The sequence below is a fragment of the Musa acuminata genome, chromosome BXJ2-11, assembly GCF_036884655.1.
Source record: "Musa acuminata AAA Group cultivar baxijiao chromosome BXJ2-11, Cavendish_Baxijiao_AAA, whole genome shotgun sequence".
NCBI classification, from domain to species: domain Eukaryota; kingdom Viridiplantae; phylum Streptophyta; class Magnoliopsida; order Zingiberales; family Musaceae; genus Musa; species Musa acuminata.
Window position 1 is genome coordinate 30,675,637 of NC_088348.1, and position 21,197 is coordinate 30,696,833.

Below are 21,197 nucleotides of genomic sequence, written 5' to 3' on the forward strand. Positions count from 1 at the left end.
TTATAAGATTCAGAGTTATCTCTATTCTCTTTTGGATTCATCCAAATTTATCTTAGCTTGATGAAACTATTGCTTGTTACTGTGTGACATGAGCTTCACCATCATCAACCTTTCTCATTCATCCACCAGTTGGAGAGCTTCATCGACCAGTTGGAGAGCTTCACCATCAACTTTTTCATTCATTGACCAGTCAGAGAGCTTTCCCATCAACTTTCTTTCCATGAAATATTTCTCATTCACCAATTGTTCAGAGAAGGTGGATCCATTGCCAGCAACCAAATAACCTGCATGGCACCTGCTAAAAATGTTTATCCGGCTTTCATCACTTATCATTTGCCAATGAATGTTTTATATATATAGCATCAATGCAATAAACCTAAGTTATCTACTACTCATAATTATCATTAAATTAAAGTTATTTAAAATTTTAAATGCCCAAAAAACCCTTTATGTATATATATATATATATATATATATATATATATATATATATATATATATATATATATATATATATATGTTGATGTGTGGATGTAAGAATGGTAATGATTTGTGAAAGACCATATGGTCTCATTGGCCATCATAGCTCTTCAGTAGCTTTTTGTAGGGATAATGAGAGTAGTCCGAAAAGAGCCACACATTTTTCCAGATTATATCACATCTATCATTCAGTCAAATCTACAAAATATGGAGTGAAGATTACAGATTTTTAATTGAGCAATGAATTGCCAAATCATGAGCTTTAGATGTGAAATATCCACTCACTGCTGCATTGAGCCATATATTGTGTGTGATCAGATATAAAACCAGAATTAGATCATATTAAAAACATATGAGACAACCTTAATGATCTATTTATCATAAAAAATAATTAAATTTTTTGTAGGATTTTTACTTCTTTTTTATAAAAATATACCATCGATTTAATAATAACTCAATTTATCCTTTAGATTGGAGACTGGAATTGGATCCAACTCAAACCATGTCATTTGATGCTAATGTTAGTTTTACAAGGACAAATATTTAAGTACTCACTAAAGTAGGATGTTACATTTCAATTTTCATTATTGTTATCGATAAGAGTATAACGAAAAAGAGATAATCTTAAAATTAAAATATACTAACAAACTATACAAAATGATAAGATTTTTTCTATACATAATATTTTTGACTCCTGTATATAATTATAACTTCCAACTAAAAGAAAAATACAAATATAACAAGTTCAAAGTCTATAACATTTTATATGTATAAATTTTGGATATATTATATTTATATTTTTTGTTAAAGGTTATAATTATGTATAAGAAAAATATTATAATCTCTTTTAATAAATTAGTATATTCTAATTTTAAGATGATCTAATTTTTGCTATACTTCTATTGATAACAGCAATGAAAATTGAAATGTGACATGTATAAATAAAATCAAAAATAGAGTGTGACATATATATATATATATATATATATATATATTACTTGCTAGTTTAACTGTGTGTTGAGACTTTGTTAAACTCGTTTTATGGGACATAAACAAAAAATCAAAAGTGACCTTAACAATTATAATTAATCCAAGTGATTAGGAATATGTACAAGAGATCCTAATTTTTGGATTAATATATTCCACATGAGGCATCAATAAAATCTTAGAATTAAATATAATCTTCACCATTTAATATTGGTCGGAAATGTTGATTAGTTGTATCGTTGATGCAATCTCTTGAATCGTCTCCCACCTCACATAACACATATATACTATTTTCTTTAGTGCATCGAACTACATATCACTTGATTCTTTGATATGCTTATTAAAGTTCGTTGAATCGATCCAAAGAAGTTTATGGGTGATATGATCTTAGATAACATAAAAAAAACACCACGATATATTGTGAGATTGTCGATTAGGATTATTTGGATATTTTAGTGGTGCAAAAAATATCCAAATATATTTTGAACTAAACGCTTGGCCAGGTCACCCTGACATTTCCCCGGGTGACGCAGTCCTGTTTTATTGCTATTCGGGGTTTTTTTGGTATTTGAACTCGTATTCTTTGTCGTCGACGATTCCTTATAAACGGAAACCGATCACCGCATTCGACCTCCGCTTGCCTTCGCCACCACAAATACCGCCCGCTTCTATAGGTTTAGCAGGAGGAGGCTCCAAGGGCGAGAGGTTTCTGAGGGCCACAAAGATACTTCCGGGGAGCCCGGAGCTCCTTTAGCACATCTCCCTCTCGCCTCCTCTTCCTAACGTCCTTCGCTGCGCCGGAGATGCTGCCGTACGCGACATTGGAGGAGGCGGAGGCGGCGCTGGGGCGGAGCCTTACCGCTGCGGAGACCCTATGGTTCCGCTACTCCGCCCGGATGCCCGACTACCTCGTCTACTACCACAACATCATCTTCCTGTTCGTCATCTTCAGCCTCGCCCCCCTCCCGCTCGCATTGATCGAGCTCCGCCTCCCCGCCGCCGTCTCCCCCTTCAAGCTCCAGCCCAAGGTCCGCCACTCGGCGGCCTCCTTCTTCCGGTGTTATAAGGATGTCATGCGCGTCTTCATCTTCGTCGTCGGGCCGCTCCAACTCACCTCCTACCCCACCGTTAAGGTCCCGTTCTTGATGCTTCTCCTTCTCCTCTAGGGCTAGGGTTACATTGCATCTGATCTATTGTTGCGAAAGAAAATATGTCTTTTTTTGGGGTTTCCCCCTTTCCTAGTGCCAAAAAGAATCAACCTTTGTTAGTTCTTTCATCGTTCATTCTGTTCATTTGATGGTTTTGGCTCTTCAGAAATGCTATCTTTCTCATTGCATTGCTCGATCTAAAGACGTTTTCTTTTAATTTCTTTGGCTTTTTCCATCAATATGCTCCGTTTTCTTAAAAAAGGTTGTCTTTTTATTGCGTTGCTCAATTTTTAGCGTTGTTTTCCTCCATCAATATGTTCGATCTTTAGTAAAGTGCGACATTATGGCAGTTCGTGGGAATACGGACCGGGTTGCCCCTGCCTTCATTGTGGGAAGCAGCCGCGCAGCTGGCGGTGTACTTCTTGGTGGAGGACTACGGAAACTACTGGATCCACCGGCTGATGCACGGCAAGTGGGGGTACGAGAAGATCCACCACATCCACCACGAGTTCACAGCGCCCATAGGCTTCGCTGCCCCCTACGCTCACTGGGCAGAGGTGCTCCTCCTCGGGATCCCGTCCTTCGTTGGACCAGCTATCGCTCCCTGCCACATGATCATCTTCTGGCTCTGGATCGCCCTCCGCCAGCTTGAGGCCATCGAAACCCACAGCGGGTACGTTAATCACCCCGTCAGTCCCCTCTTCTAATTTGTTGACCGCTAGAAGTAGTCATTACCTGGCTTTGATCCGGTAGGACCGACAATGATTATTGCATGATTTCATAGTTTCTGAAAGATAGTTGGAGGGAGTTGATTTCTATGGATCTCTTGTTTAGATCTGAGTTTAATTTAAATTCCATTAATTCTTTGACTGTTCGTTGTTTAAGCATGTAGCAGTCATCTTCGATTTGGTATGATTATTAGTTAAATTCAAGTGATTCTAAAGTAGGTGACCTTATGAATTGGCATTTTTAATCTCTATTCTAAGTCACTAGTCAATTTTCCATTACTATTTTACATTTGCAGAAGAACCTTCTCCGGTACAAAAAATGACCTTGTCCTCAAGGTTAATGCCCCTGTTAAAAGCATGCTCATTTTGGAAATTTTTTTTCCTAAAGTGAGAAGAAGATATTCTCAATCTGTTTCATTTACAGATGACCACCACATTTTTAGTTGATCTAAGGATTCTGAATCTGTACACATCTCATTTCTCGATGGAACTGTATCTGCCAGCTTTCAACTTATTTTTTTGTTATGTCAAGGTTTTTGCTTGTCGAAGACTAATAACATAGTGATAGGTCAGGGCTTAGTTGCTAAGAAGTATTGGACACGGGGAATATCTAAGATGTATGTGAAAGAAATTAGAAATATGTAACAATAAAAATATAAGGTTACGAATGGATGGCAGGTGTTTAATCAATTTACTTAATGAGATCTTTGTGGAAGATTATGAGTTATACAACAAGCATGGGAACTTGTTTCTTATGTATCTAGTAGAATAATGAGATATTGCAGAATGGCTAAGTATATGATGGTTCTAAATTACTTTCTAGGCATTGGTCTCATGAAGAACAAGTTTAGAACCACCTTGTTCTAGACTAGAAAATAAAGTTTTGCCTCATGCAACAAATATGCAAATTGGGAAAATTATCTCAGGATTTGTGGAGAGGATGTCTTGGTGCAATAATGTGATTGCTCATCTGTGACTTGGATAAACAGGGTTTGAAATACCAACTTCCTGCTTGTAGGGTATGATAGTTTACATTGAGCCTTCATCAGACCTTGTATTGGTGGGAATTTTATGCAATGAGTCATCTTATTTTTTCTTTAACTAAGCATCTCTAGAGTTTGTTATGTCCTTGATTTCAATTTAAAATATTTTCATTCAGAGATTCTACTATAAGTGAGGTTGATATTTGTGACATGAGAGATCCAGATTCGAGTCATGGAAATAGCTTCTTTATATTTAGAGAGGCTGAGCCTCCTCGGATCCCACATTGGAGGGAGCCTTGCTCTGTTTTTATAGATTCTACTATAAGTGAAGTCTGTAAAATAAGAAGGTTTTAGTGACACATTTTCATAGGTTGTGTTTCTCACAAGGGATAGTATAAAATATAATTCTTGCATTAAAAGTTAACAGGCAAATTGGCTTTGTAGATATCTTGACTAAAAGGTTCTGTCAAAATAAGTGGATGTAGGGAGATTATAAACGGATGGTATTCACCCATGCCGAACAAATGTTTCTTAAAAGAACCTTGAATCAAAATTTACAAGTTCATAGATTCACTTGACATGCATTTAACTGCTCGAGAATTTTTTGGCGAAAGAAAACAGAGTAGGAGGTTAGAAATTAATAGCACTCACATATGATGGTCAATGTAAATTCATGTTATGTGAATCGGAGGAGAATACTGATTTGATTCCTCATGATAACCATGTGGGGTATATCGAGAGGGGTAACTTAGTAGCTAACAAAAAATCTTCAAATCATTCATTAGCATTAAGAGAACTTACATTGAAGTTAGTGGCACTCTTTTATTTGCCTGCATTTTTTTTTAATTATAGCTCTTCTCTTTTTTGTACCACTCTGGATGGGAATTTAAAGATCACAGGCGATAACTGACTCTTGATTCTTATTGAGTTTAAAGCATAAAAAGGAACATCCATTTCTTATAATGTGTGTTCTTTTTGGTTCAAGTGGTACTTGCAAGTTTCTTCCCGCTTTGCCTTTTTGGATGTAACATCATTCTGTACACGTGTTACTTCAAATACGTCAGTTTTAGGAAAAAGCAGTGACTGGTGTTTTTTCATTTAGTGATCAACCATTGCAGGTTTCAGCTTTTAGGCACATTTATTCAACATCATTGTCATGGTTTGTCTTATACTCCTAGGTTTGTTGATGGCAAGTCCATATTTAACCTCGTGTATATTGAATATTAATAGCAAGATATCTGACCTCCCATGAAAATGCATCGTACTTGCATATGCTTAGTTCATTTAGTTGTGCCTTCCGAACAGATTTGACTTCCCTTTTACTCCTACAAAATTCATTCCCTTCTACGGTGGAGCGGAGTACCATGATTATCATCACTATGTAGGAGGGCAGAGCCAAAGTAACTTTGCTTCTGTGTTTACCTACTGTGATTACTTATACGGAACTGATAAGGTCGGTGAAATCTTGGCTTCAAATTAATGAGATTATTTTGTTATCGAAAAACCTAGTGTTCATCCTGCAACTTGTTCTCATTTCAGGGGTACAGGTACCACAAGGCATGCTTAGCAAAGGTACTTTTCAGGCCTTTCTATTACAGTATCAGGATTATGCATGCCACAAGATTCAAGAATATTCTTGCTTCGTGCACCCAGTGCTTAGATGTCACTAGTTGCCTGTTATTTGACTATAGACATTACATGTTACAATATTAGTTGTAGCTAATAAATTGGGTTTCTTCGTCGACTGATCCTATTTTTATCCCCGACAGCTGAAGGAAGAGCAGTGGAGAAACGGTGACCGAAACGGGGAAGTTAATGGTTTCAGCTATAATAAGAAGTCGGAGTAGCCATTGATATCGTTCATCGTCCGTAATATCTAGGTGTTTATTAAGATAAATGGGGCTTTTCTAGTTCCTATTATTTCTGTCCACCTATCATCAGATTGAAAATCTTTTCATAAGAAATGGTTTTGAGACAGAGATGCTGTTTTTGAATGGGTAAACAATTTGCTAGGTCATGTTTGGTGCAGTGACCAGCTAAAATTGGATCTTGTTTGCATTTAGTGTTCCCTGAGCATACTTATGTCTTGTGAGAAACCTTCCTCTGCTATGGATAATAATAGTCTTCTTTCAAGTTTTTCTTGGCATTCTTGTGGCGTGAAATTGTTGGCTGATGTCGAACGATGACTAGCATATCGATCGTTTATTGCTGTGTTTAGTGGTTGGGCTTCGATTTCTTTGAAATCGTGTGTGATCTTATCAAGCTGAAGCTGATCATGACCATGGCAACGACGGCTGCGAATGTGAAACCCGACTCAAACCTGACCCGAAAACCTACGAACCGACCCGATCCATTAATGTTGTTGGGTCGGATGTGGATCATAGATCTAGAAGAGTATCGGGCTGCATCTGCATCGTCTATAGAGCTTCAGAGAAAGATGATGTTTTATTCGATCAACCTCAACATGTCGTCCATGATCTAATGTTATGTCATCATCAACATGACCAAACGATCAACCAGTTCTCGTCACATTGACCAAATGGTCAAGTAGATTAATATGACGCATGGTTGGAAGATCAAGTAATGCTCGTTGATCTTTGTGCCACTACCGCTTAAATTAAATGGTCATTTTCTATCGAACATTATAAAGAATAACTATAAAGCTCTCTCTCTCTCTCTCTCTCTCTCTCTCTCTCTCTTTCTTAAAAAAAGAAGAAGAAAAGCCTCTGAACCCCCATATCGATGGATGAATTTTATTGGATACATCTTCCATGTAGTTTTTCAATGACTTCAGATAGAGCTTCCGAGAAACAATAAGTAAGACCAGACATAGGGAACAGAAGCCAAGAACAAGACACATCCGAGTCGCGCTCACGGCGATACTTCTTCCTCCGAGAGTATAAGCTCGAGAAGGACTTGTTGGTCGTCTCATCGGGGTTGGTGAGGGCGGAGAAGAGGATCTGACGATACACACAGCCGAAGGCAAACAAATAAAAGACAAATAAAGAAAAATGTTAAGAGAGAACCAAATAGGAACGATTTGGTCGAACGAAGGGATCTTTTACGAGAAGCGGCAGTCGGATCCATGACCACATGAACACGCGTTCGCTCTCGTACTTGAAGAATCAAAATGTTAATAGCTTCGATCTTTATATCGTTACATTGATATTTTTTATAGTTATAAAAGTGAATTTATTTATCCCGACGACATCAGTTTTATCGATGAAAATATTAAAAAAAAAATAAAAAAGATAATTTTAATGTTCGGTGGTAAACGATGATGACATAGCTGGCGTCGGTGGTGGTGGATTATGACGTTGCTGGCATCGACATCGACGTAGTTGCCTAGCGCCTTCGATGACAATAAGGTCTACTCTCACTACGATGCCACTCGCCTCGAGCACAACGTCGATCTCATCGTCGCTTGCCCCCGCGCCACTCTATATCTACGTCAACAATGATATAGTTACCGAGCGGCAACTACGTTAGCTTCAATACATATGATGGTGGCCACCATAGTATCTATGGCGAAGATATGGCCGCCTTGCCATTGACCCGTCGGGCGGATCCTAGCCTCCCCCTTTGCATCTGCATCGACATCGACGCAGATGTCGAGTGGTCGTTGCAGTAGACGTCATGCTTGGAGATAGTGGAGGACGTGGCCAACGACCTCCTCTACCTTGACCAGAGCAACTTGTCAACCGTGCACACTAACCTTCAACCCTCCAATGTTATGCTTGGCCTAGACTTCAAGTCCTGCCTCGCTGACTATGCTCTCATCTCATCCCTCCTCCTCCTTCCCCCGGCCTCACCCCATGACCTCGTTGCCCTCTCCTCCTTCGTCGCATCCTCCGTCCTCTTTGACCATGCGCTCGAGCCCTACCTTCTCAAGCCCTCCTTCACCTCCCCTTCCGACATCTACAACTTTGGCGTCCTCCTCCTTGAGCTCCTCGCCGAGAAGACCCCCTTCCAGGACCTAGTGAAGGAGCACAGCATTAACATCCCTCGATGGATCCACTGTGCGGGAGGAGTGAAATGACTCCGACGAGGACCCTGGGTCGTCTGAGAATGAGGCATTCGAGAAGAAGCTGATGGCGCTATTGAACATTGCTGTGGCGTGTGTAGCGATCGAGGCGAAGAAGCGACCGTTGATGCGAGAGGTGCTACGAATGATTAGGAAGCCGCAAGCATAGGTGATGGTCTCGTCTAATAGCAATGACCATTCGTCGAGGAGATGGTCGGACATGGAACAGAGCTTGCCGAGAGAGTATGGATCGAAGGGCGACGATTGCTCGACATCTGCGTCGATGCTGACGTAGATGCAAAAGAGGAGGGCAGCATGCTCCTCGTGGAGGAAAGTGACATCACAATGAGAGCGAACCTCATCATTGTTGGAAGCGGCCAGGTAACTACGCCAGCATCGATGCTAGCTACGTCATCGTCTGTCATTGAACGTTAAAATTATATTTTTATCTTTTATTTTTATGTTTCTATCGATAAAACTAACATCGTTAAAATAAATGAAGTTAGATATTTCATTTTCATAACTATAGAAATGCTAATGTAATATTTTAAAGTATAGAGATCGAAACGCTAAAGAAATGCCAATATATAATTAACCCTACTTCCACAAAAACATGAGTCTATGATCACATACAAACATCATCACATAAATTTTAATATACATCATCACATAAATTTTAATATATAAATATACAGCACTTACATTTCTAATACCCATCATAATAATAGTTTTAACAGGCTCTTAAAGAGAACTAATATCAAATAAACGTGGTGTGTGCTTAGATTAATGATGAAACCAAGATCAATTGAAGTTAACAGCATAAACATACATGCTAAGTTTAGACTTGGGGCTAAGACAAATACACAAAGATCCAGTCCCTTGCATGCAAAGGCCATGGGTGAGGACAATATCGTCACTGCCGTGCCCTCTCATTCATCGCAGGTGTGTGACGAGAGAGAGACACCAATGGCAGACATGAAGCGAAGGAGAGGATATTTCACACAAGGAGAGGACTCTGCAAGAAATTTTTAAAAATTACGCTCTATGAGAATTTCTTACAAATATCTTTTAAAAAATGCACCATATATATATATATATATATATATATATATATATAGAATAAACTCCTAAAATAACTTGAACCACAAAAAATGATAAGAAACGAAAAGCATCGTTAGAAAACCATTTCTTGTTACCACTTCATTTAATTAGTACATGTAGGCAAACTTAGTTGAGCCACATAACTCAAGGATCATGCACATACTACAACACTCGCAATGCATTCACCTCTTGGGATCAAATCTTTTGTACTCAGCTTATTTCCATCTTTTAATACTTGCATCGACAGGAACAGATATAACATTGCACCTTGTGATATTTATTATACAATCAGCAGGCACCTCGGGATATACGATACAGTGGTGATAGCATGAAAGGGGAGAAAAATCATATAAAACTCAAAAAAAAAAAAAAGCAAAGGAAAGGAAAGAAAATAGAAAGAAAAACTGGTAAAAAAAAATAAGGATACAAATGGCTGTTAGTCTTACGAGAGAGCCGAAAGCAGAGAGCAGCTTCCCCAAGACTCTTCCTCATCCTACTAGAGACCAATAGTTACTGTACAGTATCGTTCATCTATGGTCTTCTACAAGATTCGATTACTTTGACAACTGCTGAATGAGTGTCCGGTGATATCATGTTTAGCGACACATGAAATGCCTGGCAAACCAATTCAAACACACAATATTATGTGCTGACAGGAAGTAAGAAAATAAATATACCTTAGTTGAGGAATACTAATAATTGGAAGTGTTAACGTAAAATGCTGCACATCTGAAATCTATTTGTGTATATCATTGCAACATTAAAGTAGCATCAAGATCCTAAAAGAACAGAAATAACTTATTAAATGGTAGATTATACAGTGTGTAAAACAATGTCTACAGAAGGCAACCCAGATCACAAGTGCCAAGTGATTGTAGCATATCAAATTTAAGTGTGAGAAGTCACACAATAAAGCAGCTTATGCAACATGGAGTTACAGTGGTTGCGGATACACTCACAAACACATGAAGAGTTAAAATAAAATCCTATTAGAATGATTCTCATCCCCTCAAAATTAATGAAAGCTCCAAACTGAAAAACCGGTTCCATTGACCATGATTTATGACATATAAAACCTAAAAATAAAAATCGTATATACATTCTAAAATTTGCATCTAGTGAAGGAATAAGTAACAAATCAAGCAAAATTTTATACATTCATCTAACAATATTTAGATTAAAATTAATCATTCGATCATAAGTTAAAACAACTAAGATTTTAGAAGCAAACATGAATACTTTTATGCTGTCCCTTGCGTCTTGGTTTCGATGAACACAAAATATATACCAATCACTTAAACTTGGGTTCTATGTATTTTAAACGTTGTAATCATGTTTGTTGAAGACAATCTCCAATTTGGAGAATCCATGATTAAAAATAAGGTGATAGATGAGGCCTCAAGTCCTCTCACAGCATTCTAGATCAACTTTATTTTGTATTGCAACATGAGAAGAACCACTTCCCCATGTAGGAAGATAGAGGTAAATAGGAAAAAAAGAACATTTTGTTGACTTACCACAAATCTTTCTAGAACAGGAACTAGAGCATGCAAGTTCCGATTTGGAAGGCAGTTGGCAATAGCTTGGCGAAGTTTAGAACTGATGGCAGAAAATTACCATTAGCATGAGTAAATTAAGTTATGATAAAAAATAAAAATACAGAAAGGTTATGCAGACCTTTCTGTTGACAGAAACCCGAGCAAAAGAGCTGCATAAGCTTCAATGATCATCATTTCAGCCTCCCGTGCTCCTTCCAACAATGACTCTTCATCATCCTGTTAACTCATTATAAAAACCAAAATCAGTAGGCTCATTGGCTAATGTGCATTCTTAACGAGGCATATAACATCATAGAGCGACATCACTGACTCAACAGTCTGTACATTTTAAGGGCTATTATAATGTAAAGAATATCAATGATCATGATCTTTCAAACTTCATAATCGGTTGAGTGGTGACTTTACAACAGTTAGATGCATCATTAAGAAATTCAAGGTGACAATTAAATTAGATTTGTTATTTGTGATAATATACTTGAACAAACAACAACGATGCAACCGCAAGTTTGTAACTTACTGTGTACTGTGCAAAATCATAATGCAAATAAAAATAACAAATCCTACAAAATGTTACAACTGCAAGTTTGTAACAATTACAAACTGCAAGTTTGTAATACTGTCAATGCCAATCCCAAGCCCGGATGAAAAAGGTGGAGGGTTGCATTAGATCACTGACAACGTAAAACTACGTTAGATCCCATAAACATGAATCTTAATCTTAACCGATTTTTGTTGAGACTTTGTGGTATTGTTGTTGCATAAAGTGTGCTTCGCATCACTTTTTTTAATGTTTTGCCATTGAACATAATAGAATTCAGAAAAGGAATCAAATACACATTTTGGTATTATAACAGAAACAAGCATAACTCTTGATGCAAGCATTATCTTGCTATATTAATCATTTCAGAAGTATCTTCAAGATAAATTTGTCATGTCAATATACCTAATCTAATAAATACCCATTATATGAAGCGTTAGCTTACACATAGAGAAGGTTTTTCGTCTTTAGCCTCCCCATTTCCTTGATTTTCCATAAATATGGAGCACAACAATGGAATTGCATCCCTTTGTGGCTCCACGTTTACTGATTTTCCTGGTCGACTTACTGAAACACGAGCTGCTGCAAGACGTGATCTGCAGAGTAGATATAATTAATGTAATAAATAATAAAAAAATTAGCCTAGCATATGTAAACTAATGCTCTAATATGAATCAAAGAAAATTAAAAATTATAAAAAACAGAAAAGTGAAAAATAAGAGAACAGGATAAATTTTGTATTGGTGAAATATAATAGGCTTTTGTGACAATGAAACTTGATCAATTGCCAAGAACCCTCACTCACTCTCTCTCTGTCTCTCTCATGTTCATGTGCACCTTTTATGCAGCGGAACTAAGGTTGATAGCCTAAAAAAGAAAAGGATTCATAATCATATCTACTACTTGTAACATCAAACAAGGCTATCTTTTTTCCATTTTGCCATCTCAGGCTCCTCCATGACTTGCCATCTAGGTTTTTGAATCATAAATATGTTCTACAATAACAATTTAGCACAGCCTTAGTCTCTTTCAGGCCATGCAAATATCAGAAGATTTTGTATTTGTTCGCTGACTCCAAAATCAGATCATAGTTCCTCCAACATTCAATGCACTTTTAAGCAGGCTTTACTCTTACCTCATAGCTTAATGGGCATTTGATTGAGTTGTAGATACATGCATATGTCTATTCAAGAATATATGCCTCTCTTATGAAATTCCTATTGCTCACATGTCATGGAATTTGCTGAAGTCCAAAATAAACTAATCAATTACTAGGACATCTAAGTTATTGAAACCAAACTTGCATGACTACATCATGCTTTCCATATTTTGGTGTTAATACGAGGACAAAAAGACATAACTTGATAATTGGTGTTGGCAAAGTAGTCCTGCCCAATTTATACCACAATTCTTATCATGTTGTTATGGCTGTGCTTGTTTGGTCGAACCAGGCGGTTGTATTTGCTTGCTATAGAAAACATTTGCAGTTGCTCCTTTTTTTATTTGGTTATGGGGGAGGAGGGTTAGTTTTTTGTATGAAAGCCATTGCAGATTTCAGATAATAGATTTCTCCAATAAGATTAAAAAATTATTCTTGCATCACTTGTGGTTGTTTAAACACCTTTTTCCACAGAATGCATGCTAAGATGACAGGTCCTTTATGCATAGTTTCATGCTTTCTTTTTGTTTTTCTTTCCTCTAAGTCTTCATTGGTTATTTATTCTCTCTGTAACTTCTTTGTTTTCTTCTCCAAACAAAGTACATATACTATTTAATTATTCTCCAAAAGTATATAATATTACGGAATAGAAGATGACCTGTTTTGACTATCCTTCTCCACTAGGTTCACAAGCAAGCCCAATATAGCTACCAATAAATCCAATTCATGATCACTGAGATGTCTGTTGTTCAGATGACAGTTACTGTTATGTTGGTTGGTAGATAAGGTGCTCTCGTTCACTTTGCTGTTTGTTTGAAACGAACAGTCAAATGATGGAAAATGGCTAACTATTAAAGAAACCATAGTATGCAGTCCACCACATGCAGCAATTTGCTGACACCCTACAGAGTTGTCATTTGTTAAGTTCATCAGAACCTGCAAGTTAAACACACAGCTCTAAATTATTACACAAGGACCAAAATGAATAACAATTCATAAAAATGACATGAAAATAATTTGACTGCATTTGTAAATTCATGCAGAGGCAGAGAGAGAAAGACACTTGTTTTTAGCAGGTAAAGTAATAAAAATAACAGTGGAAGCTTAGCAAACAATTTCTGGCAGCCAACATAGCAAATAAAAAACACTTCAGGTAAATCTTCACACATCTGAAAAGTGCATACTTTCCCACATCTGGATAAGTTTATCCTTTACCACATTTGGAAAAGTCATCTCTGGATTGTAACATTCATAGAATCAAATCATCAGTAACTTAAGAGGTCAGACCAACACTTGTTTAGATATCAAAATGAAAATCAGTTGGCCTACATATGCTCAAAGTTGCACTAAAGGGGAACCAAATGTTAGCAGTTCCAACAAAATCGATAAAACACACACCAAGATGGTTCCCGATAATTAGTCTAGTAGGACAACAAGATTATTTCCGTTCCCAATGAATGAACTTTCTGGGATCTGCATGCTCCTTTTGCAAGATATAATTTGGTTAGGAAATAACCATTTGAACCGATGGAAGGCTAGGGAACAACAAATTTATAAAAGAAAAGTATGAAAAATTGAAAACATGAAATCATTAAATCATAATTATGACCAAGCATCACTTCATGTCAATTTGTCTAGTAATTAAAGTAACTAAGTAGAGAAGTCTTGAAAAGCATTACTTAATATGCTAGCTAAGATAGCTTAACAAGTCCCACCCCAGTATGAAGTGACCATAAAAATCATGTTTGTGATACTTTAATCATTGGTATCATAATCCACCATTGTTCAACCCCAACAGGGGATGTCAATGACCTTCATTTTCTGTTCGACCATAGACCAATGCATCTCCAAAGAATAAAAGGACCCAGGAAAGTCATAGGCTTATTGGTTCATTCCTAACAAAATTCTAGTAAGCTGCAGTAATGTTAGATGGTAATGATTCAATTTTTTTCAGAGACTAGTGATTCTATTGGCAAAACAAATCTGATACTTAAAGTGAACTGATTTATAAGGGAACAACAAATAAAATAACATACAAAATAGGAAAAAGTATTTGTAATTGTATTATAACAAAATTGACTTATTGAAATAAATAATAAGCATATTTTAAGACAATAGAATCAAAATTGACCTACTGAAATTTATACATGCCCTATCCTTAACCATTCATGTACAACAGCTGCTCCAGTTTTTTGGGTATTTGAGTCTACCTGACATGCTTAGGCCAAAATAAGGTGCTCGTCACTATAGATGGGTACAGGAAAATAGGTATCCAGTTCAGATTCAATAAGGCAGGAAGAAATTCACAAGTAACTTTTCCTTTTCATAACCCAAGATTCTGACCTGGAAACCGTCAAACAAAAACCCCTAGACAAAAATGATACCAACTAATTATGTCTAAAGTAACATTTTACTAGTTACTCAGCAGTTTAAGATTGTTGGCCTGCTGGGTATGACCCTTGCAGGAAAAAAAATAATTGATTCATTTTGGCCTTTAAATATCTGTACTTAAACATTATAAACAACAAATGCATATTATGGTACACCATATCAGTATAACAATCATCTCAAAGATTTCAAATTTCCCATAAAAGAAACAAATGATATCAGTAAATTAGTACTAAAATGATTGCATATTTAGATAAGAATACAACTATTTTGCTTTCAGCATATAAGTAAATAAGCCAACCATATCATTTACTTGACATCATTTGCTGCATGTGTATGTTTGTTTGCTTACACAGGACAACAACAACTAAATACGGACCATTCAATTACCTTCACTGAAGTGAGGAGACAGTCTTCCGCAAGGCTTGAATCTTCATCAATTCCTGATGGATGAGACTTTGCACAATTCTTGTGATTTTCTTCATTTGTTAATTGACTCAAAACATCATCTGTAGTAATTATTGGGAGTTCACACCCATCCAAAAGTTCTTTATTTGGTAAATCACCTTCATGATCCTGAGTTTTCGTTTTCTTCTTTGCCAACAATTCCCATTTGGAAGGTTTTAAGTCACCTTCATCAAATGCAAAAGGATCATTTATGTCCATTTCACAATTGCCTTTATCATCTTTTGGCATATGAGGTCTTCTAGACATGCTATCAGAGCTCATTGTTGCACCATTGGATTTTATAGAGATCCATCGATTTGAAATCCTAAAAGAATTCATCTTCGAACCACTAGAATTAACTTTTGCCTTCAAAGTATTACCATTCATACAGCCACCTCCGATAGATCTATTAATTACATCATATGAAACAGAGGCGGAAAAATCAATTGCCATTTCTGAACCAGAATGAGAAACTTCTAATTGGGTATAAGATGATTTCTGTCGTTTATGACATATCTTTATGATGTTCACTTCAGACTCCCTGTCAACACCAGAACACCCAGCATAATAACTATCTGGTGGCTCATCACTGTTATCTGCCAAAATAGAAGAAAATATACTGACGATGACAAGCAACAATAATTTACAGACAAATTATAATAGCAAACGTAAGTAAAAGGTATCTAAAAGACATTTTGAGCAAGAAGTTTTGATTCACTAATAAAAAAGCAACCAGTATCCTGGAGTAATTACTGACAATGATGATTTACATACTCTACCAGCGGCCAAGCTTAATGACAATATATAAATTGCAATATACTTTAAAAATAATCTTACTAGGCATATTCATAATAACTTAAAACTAGAATATTAGAAACATCACCCCAAGGATCACGTACAAAATCAAGAACTGCTTTTCAAAACTTTGATAATAAATTATTTTCAATACATGCCCTTTTTTAAGGAAAAAATTTTCATCCCCACATAGATTTAATGTAGTAACAACAGATGACCAAGAAAATGCTAACACTACAATAATATCAAGAATCATCTTCCACATATTTGCAAAAGAGTAATATTCAGATCTTGAGCCAAATTAAGATCCAAGGAAATGAAAAAAAAAAAAAAAAGAATGACACAAATTTGATTGTTATATGATGAATAACAGTTTGCTCAAATATTATATAATCCCCCTATATAGTATCTTTGATAAAAATAAAAAAAAACCTTTCTATCAAATGAGAAAAAAAGCAGAAAAGGCTGCATAAGATTAGCTAAAAGAGATCCAGAAAATCCAAGTACCTTTCAGTTCTTGGTTCACTTGAAGACTCTGATATTCAGAAATTAACTTCTCTTTGTTTGAAATGCTGAATTTACCCTGGAGCAAAGAAAAATCTGTAGTGCAATACAAAATAAACCAACAGAAACATCAATAAGTACCAGTGCAATAATTTGTTTTTTCCAGTGAGATTGAACAAAAGCACATGAAAAGGTCTGATCAGTTAGCACATGACAGAGACCTGAAAATAACTTAATGGCACTGATGATGACCCCAACAAAAGAAAGTTGTACGCCACCATAGTTCGACTTGTGTTTCATCTCAAGTAAATGACTCTGTTAAAAAATAAAACAAAATGTGTACAGTTAGAAGATAATCATAGAAACAAAATACAAAATTAGTCACTTGTAAGGCTGATACAGTACCTGATTATCCTTACTTAAGAATGTTGCATTCTCCATAATTTTCAAACATTTTAAGAGAAGTAGCATACTTTGCAACACTGATTCATCTTTAGAATGTGACAACAATGATGAGCTGTGCCATGTCTACAACATCAAGCATGCCATAGTCAACACATTGCAAGGACACTAGAAAAAGTACGATGTCGATTCAATCATAGATATTTAGAAAAAGGATCTTGCTATGTAGTTATCTCAGGAAAACTCATGTTGATACTGATATTGACATTCCATGTGCTCATGTGAAAGTTAAGCCCATCCATGCATGTATGAACTAAAGTGGCTACGCTGCTACAATATACAATGACAACATAAACAGAATATATCTTTAATTAATCAAACTTCATATGGCTCATAAATAACACAGAAAATAACAACAACCCATCCAAAAAAGTAATAAGGTTTAGAAACAACAAAGCATATAGCTAGAAATTAAACATTAATGATCCAACAACAAATAATGCTAAAACTTTAAATACCACCACATAATTCAACTTCAAAAAATATTTTACCAACTTATAACACAATAAGCAAAACTCTATCAAGCAATAATGTCTCCAGCATTTCTATTGAACAGATTACTAATGTATATTAAGTAACAAAAGGAAGTTCTTAACAACACAAAAGAGTTGATGCTTGTCTGTGAGTCAGCATTATTAATTGTCATCACATGCTCGCATTTTCTCATCAATATGACACTAGCTATCATGTCCTCTTCTTTTGGAAATTGCTTATTGGCACCCTTCTATAATTCCAAAGCCAGATGCAGAATCGAAGCACAAATCACAACAATATAGAAGAATCAGATATGAACACTTGTTGAAATCATATTGCTCCCTATAGTCTAATACACATTTATTATAAAAAAAAATCAGTAAAGTAAATTCAAATCTCATCTCACCTCCAAGGTGGAGTGGCAACTAGCAAGAACATCAAAGATTGCATCAAGTCCACCAAGCTCTCTCAACTTTTCTTTAAATTCTCGCCCAGGCATTTTCACCATATCACACGTGTCTAAAAACAATATGTCAGCAGCAAATTAACGACAATGATATGCAAAAGAAAATGTACAGCAACAGTGAAACAGCATCTAAACCAATAACCATAATAGACCAATCAGAAAAAGTTAATTATCAGATGTGTAAACATTTATCCCAATATTTTTTTAATCTTATTTCTCCAAACAGTGCAACAGACTAATCTATTAAGCAATATGGTTGTTTGGTAAAATGTTGAGACCCTATTTTTGGAGCAAACGTAACACTATAATGGCTAAGCTCCTAGATAGTCATAAGTTTTTAAACACCAGCTGGACCTATATGTGTTGACCAGTATTTATCGATCTGCATATCAGCTCATATTTATTTTTTTAAATTATATTCAACAGTACTAGGTGGTACAGGTCAGTGTACCGCCTGGTTTACTGATATTTTATCAGTCCAAAAGGAAACTGAAATCGGTATTGAAATGGCAATTTGTGCAGACAGAATTTATGGATTGTAACAGACCACAAGAAAGCAGTCCACCTAATCAAGCATATAACAAAGCACAGCAACAATGTTAAGCATATATTGAAACTAACCCTACCTTCAAATGATACAGTAGATAAACATGCTTTTTCAATGGTCAATAATGCTATCCATTTGGGGCTCAGCTCTGGCCTCTCTGTTGCTTCATCATTCCCATGGCCTGCTTTTATCTCTTTACAACTTAAAAGAATTTCTGAAACTTTTGAAACGATGGCCTTCGCAGTGGAATCTAATCCTTTATATGAACTCCCTACAACTTGAGGCTTGCGTTTCCCAAGAAGTTTAGATCCAAAACTTGCGGCTTTGTCTCTGTTGACAGAAGGAACTGTTGGTTTCAATAACTTAAGAAGAAAGCCAATACAAGATGGTGTATCCAGCAAATTATCATCTTGAACCTGAAATACATTAAATAAAAAAGTTATTTAAGTTGATCAGCCAAACTATGATGCTGAGTATGAAGATACACAATTCAATTAGTAGGACATAAGCAAGTCAGCATTGAAGCATACAGATAAGCATGAGAAATGCATGAAGTGTAATCCACAGATGAAAGTCAATATTTATACACATCTTCACCTATACCAAATTTCAACACAAAACCCTTCCAAATTAAAATATAAATTGAAAGGAGCTGAGTACGTCTTAAACTGCTAAGAGATAACATGATAAGAGACAGATATATACTCTTTTAAGTGATAGATGAGTAATTGGATGAAAAACATCATTAAAAGTAACTATTAATGGAAGTGACTCTTTTAATTAAATCATCAACAACTTCCACCTACAGGACCAGGCTCAAAAGAGAAATGCAAATGTTGAATCATAAAGATAATATTAAGAGTGTGCTCTATATCAGTTTGAATAATTCAATATCTACTGGGTTTAAATATCTTATGCTTTAGAATATAATTGGTCTGTGATGCATTCAATTTAAAGTTCTCTTCAAGTCACTTTTCGTATATAGAGTTTACATCCTATGAGTGATGCCAATCTAGTGAGAAATAGGCAAGCAAGTAAAGGTGTAGGACCTAGTTGACAAATAGCAAATAACTTCTAGAAATTCACTTTACCATTATCTCTGGGACATCAATGTTGAATGACATGTAGCATGCAAGTCGACAAATAAACAAGAAACCTCAGGTAATAAATGATTTTCTAAAGTGAAAAACACATTGATAAAAGGCTTATTATTTTGTGTCATGTAGAACGGATGATAAAAAATCATAGGCACAATATGCTGAAAAACTACTAACGTATACAAGGAACTTACATCACTTGCCAAGACGTAGAACAGAGCAGCAGCAGCAACTGTACTTGGAGAATCATCTAAATTTAGACCCAAAATGGCATCAATTATTCTCTTGGCCATCCTGTAAGGCGTTCAAAAATCTAAGCATGTCAAACTATGCATGCTGCAAACAGATGATAGAGACGGAACCAACAAAGTTTTTTGAAGTTATTATAATGGCGACTGCGTCGATGTTCAACATTTCAATCCGAAAACTACTTTCTTGAAACACAACTAAAACGACAACGGGGTAAATATAAAAAGGCATCTCATTTACGCACCCCTGCACCCGGAGAAGTCGCCTTTGCTGCGCAGTCTCGCAGGCTGACAGCAATGACAGCAAGCTCGCACGCTGGACCCTCACCGGATGGCCTGGCCGCAAACCATCCAACGCGAAGTTCACCTCGTCGACGTGCTCCATCATCTCCCCGAACTCCTGCGCCTCCATCAGCGTCGCCGTCGTCACCGCCGACGCCAGATCCCTCTCTGCCCCGCGCCTTCCCGTCCTGGTACCGTCCGATCCGTGCGGCTCGTTCGGCGGTCCGAGGGACGGGGAAAAGAGGGAAGGGGCGAGGGTCGGGGGGTCGTCGGGGAGGTCGAAGGGGTTCAGGGACCAAGGGGAGGAGGAATCTTGAGAGGAGAATGCAGCGTGAGCGTGGGCGTGGCGGCCATGGGAGCTGTCCTGGGAGAAGGGAAGGTCGAGAAGCTCTCCGGCGGCGGAATCGGGTTCCCCGTCGGCGTCGGATGAGTCGAGGAGGATGGGGTCGGAGGAGGTGCGGCCGGCGCCGCAGCGGGCGGCTCTCCGGGCGTAAGTGCGCACGATCATCGCCTTCTTGCGGGGCTGCTTGAGAGACGGGGCTTCGAATCCCTTCTTGCTCTGACCGAGGAAGAATTAGGGTCGGGCGGTAACCGGAACCCGGATTCCACAGGAACGAGGAGTGGCATTAATATTGCAGTCACAAAGGATGCGTGGAAGATCTGGGGGTATAGTCACCGCCCGGTGCGAACGTCTTGCGTACGTCCAGCATACCAGATCTGTGACCCTGGGCCCGATTGTACGCGCAAATCTTGATGCCGCTACCAAGTCATCCATCAGAT

At 37.1% G+C, this 21,197-nt stretch overlaps 2 protein-coding genes across 4 annotated transcripts; one reads left to right on the top strand and one right to left on the bottom strand.

The window, feature by feature from the left end:
- Positions 1-2,091: 2,091 nt before the first annotated feature.
- Positions 2,092-6,462, top strand: LOC135626779 (very-long-chain aldehyde decarbonylase GL1-10-like). The gene is made up of 5 exons (XM_065132392.1): positions 2,092-2,600; positions 2,966-3,288; positions 5,632-5,779; positions 5,866-5,898; positions 6,096-6,462. The coding sequence occupies exons 1-5, from the start codon at positions 2,271-2,273 to the stop codon at positions 6,171-6,173; spliced, it is 912 nt and encodes a 303-aa protein (XP_064988464.1). The 5' UTR covers positions 2,092-2,270; the 3' UTR covers positions 6,174-6,462.
- Positions 6,463-9,227: 2,765 nt separating this feature from the next.
- On the bottom strand, positions 9,228-21,029 carry LOC135626780 (wings apart-like protein 2). 3 transcript variants are annotated; one of them, XR_010492432.1, is made up of 14 exons: positions 20,381-21,029; positions 20,082-20,181; positions 18,870-19,206; positions 18,184-18,296; positions 17,247-17,369; positions 17,063-17,156; positions 16,845-16,937; positions 15,486-16,138; positions 13,366-13,643; positions 11,994-12,144; positions 11,129-11,226; positions 10,969-11,050; positions 9,898-10,066; positions 9,228-9,365 (listed from the first exon to the last, which is right to left on the bottom strand). XR_010492432.1 is itself a non-coding variant. In XM_065132393.1 (13 exons), exons 1-13 carry the CDS (start codon positions 20,923-20,925, stop codon positions 9,983-9,985), a joined length of 2,751 nt encoding a protein of 916 aa, XP_064988465.1. In that variant the 5' UTR covers positions 20,926-21,029; the 3' UTR covers positions 9,694-9,982. The 3 variants fall into 3 exon arrangements, 2 of the variants coding, with proteins under 2 accessions (XP_064988465.1, XP_064988466.1); XM_065132393.1 differs by lacking the exon at positions 9,228-9,365 and having other exon boundaries at positions 9,694-10,066; XM_065132394.1 differs by lacking the exons at positions 9,228-9,365; positions 9,898-10,066; positions 10,969-11,050 and having other exon boundaries at positions 11,954-12,144.
- Between the last annotated feature and the right edge of the window lie 168 nt (positions 21,030-21,197).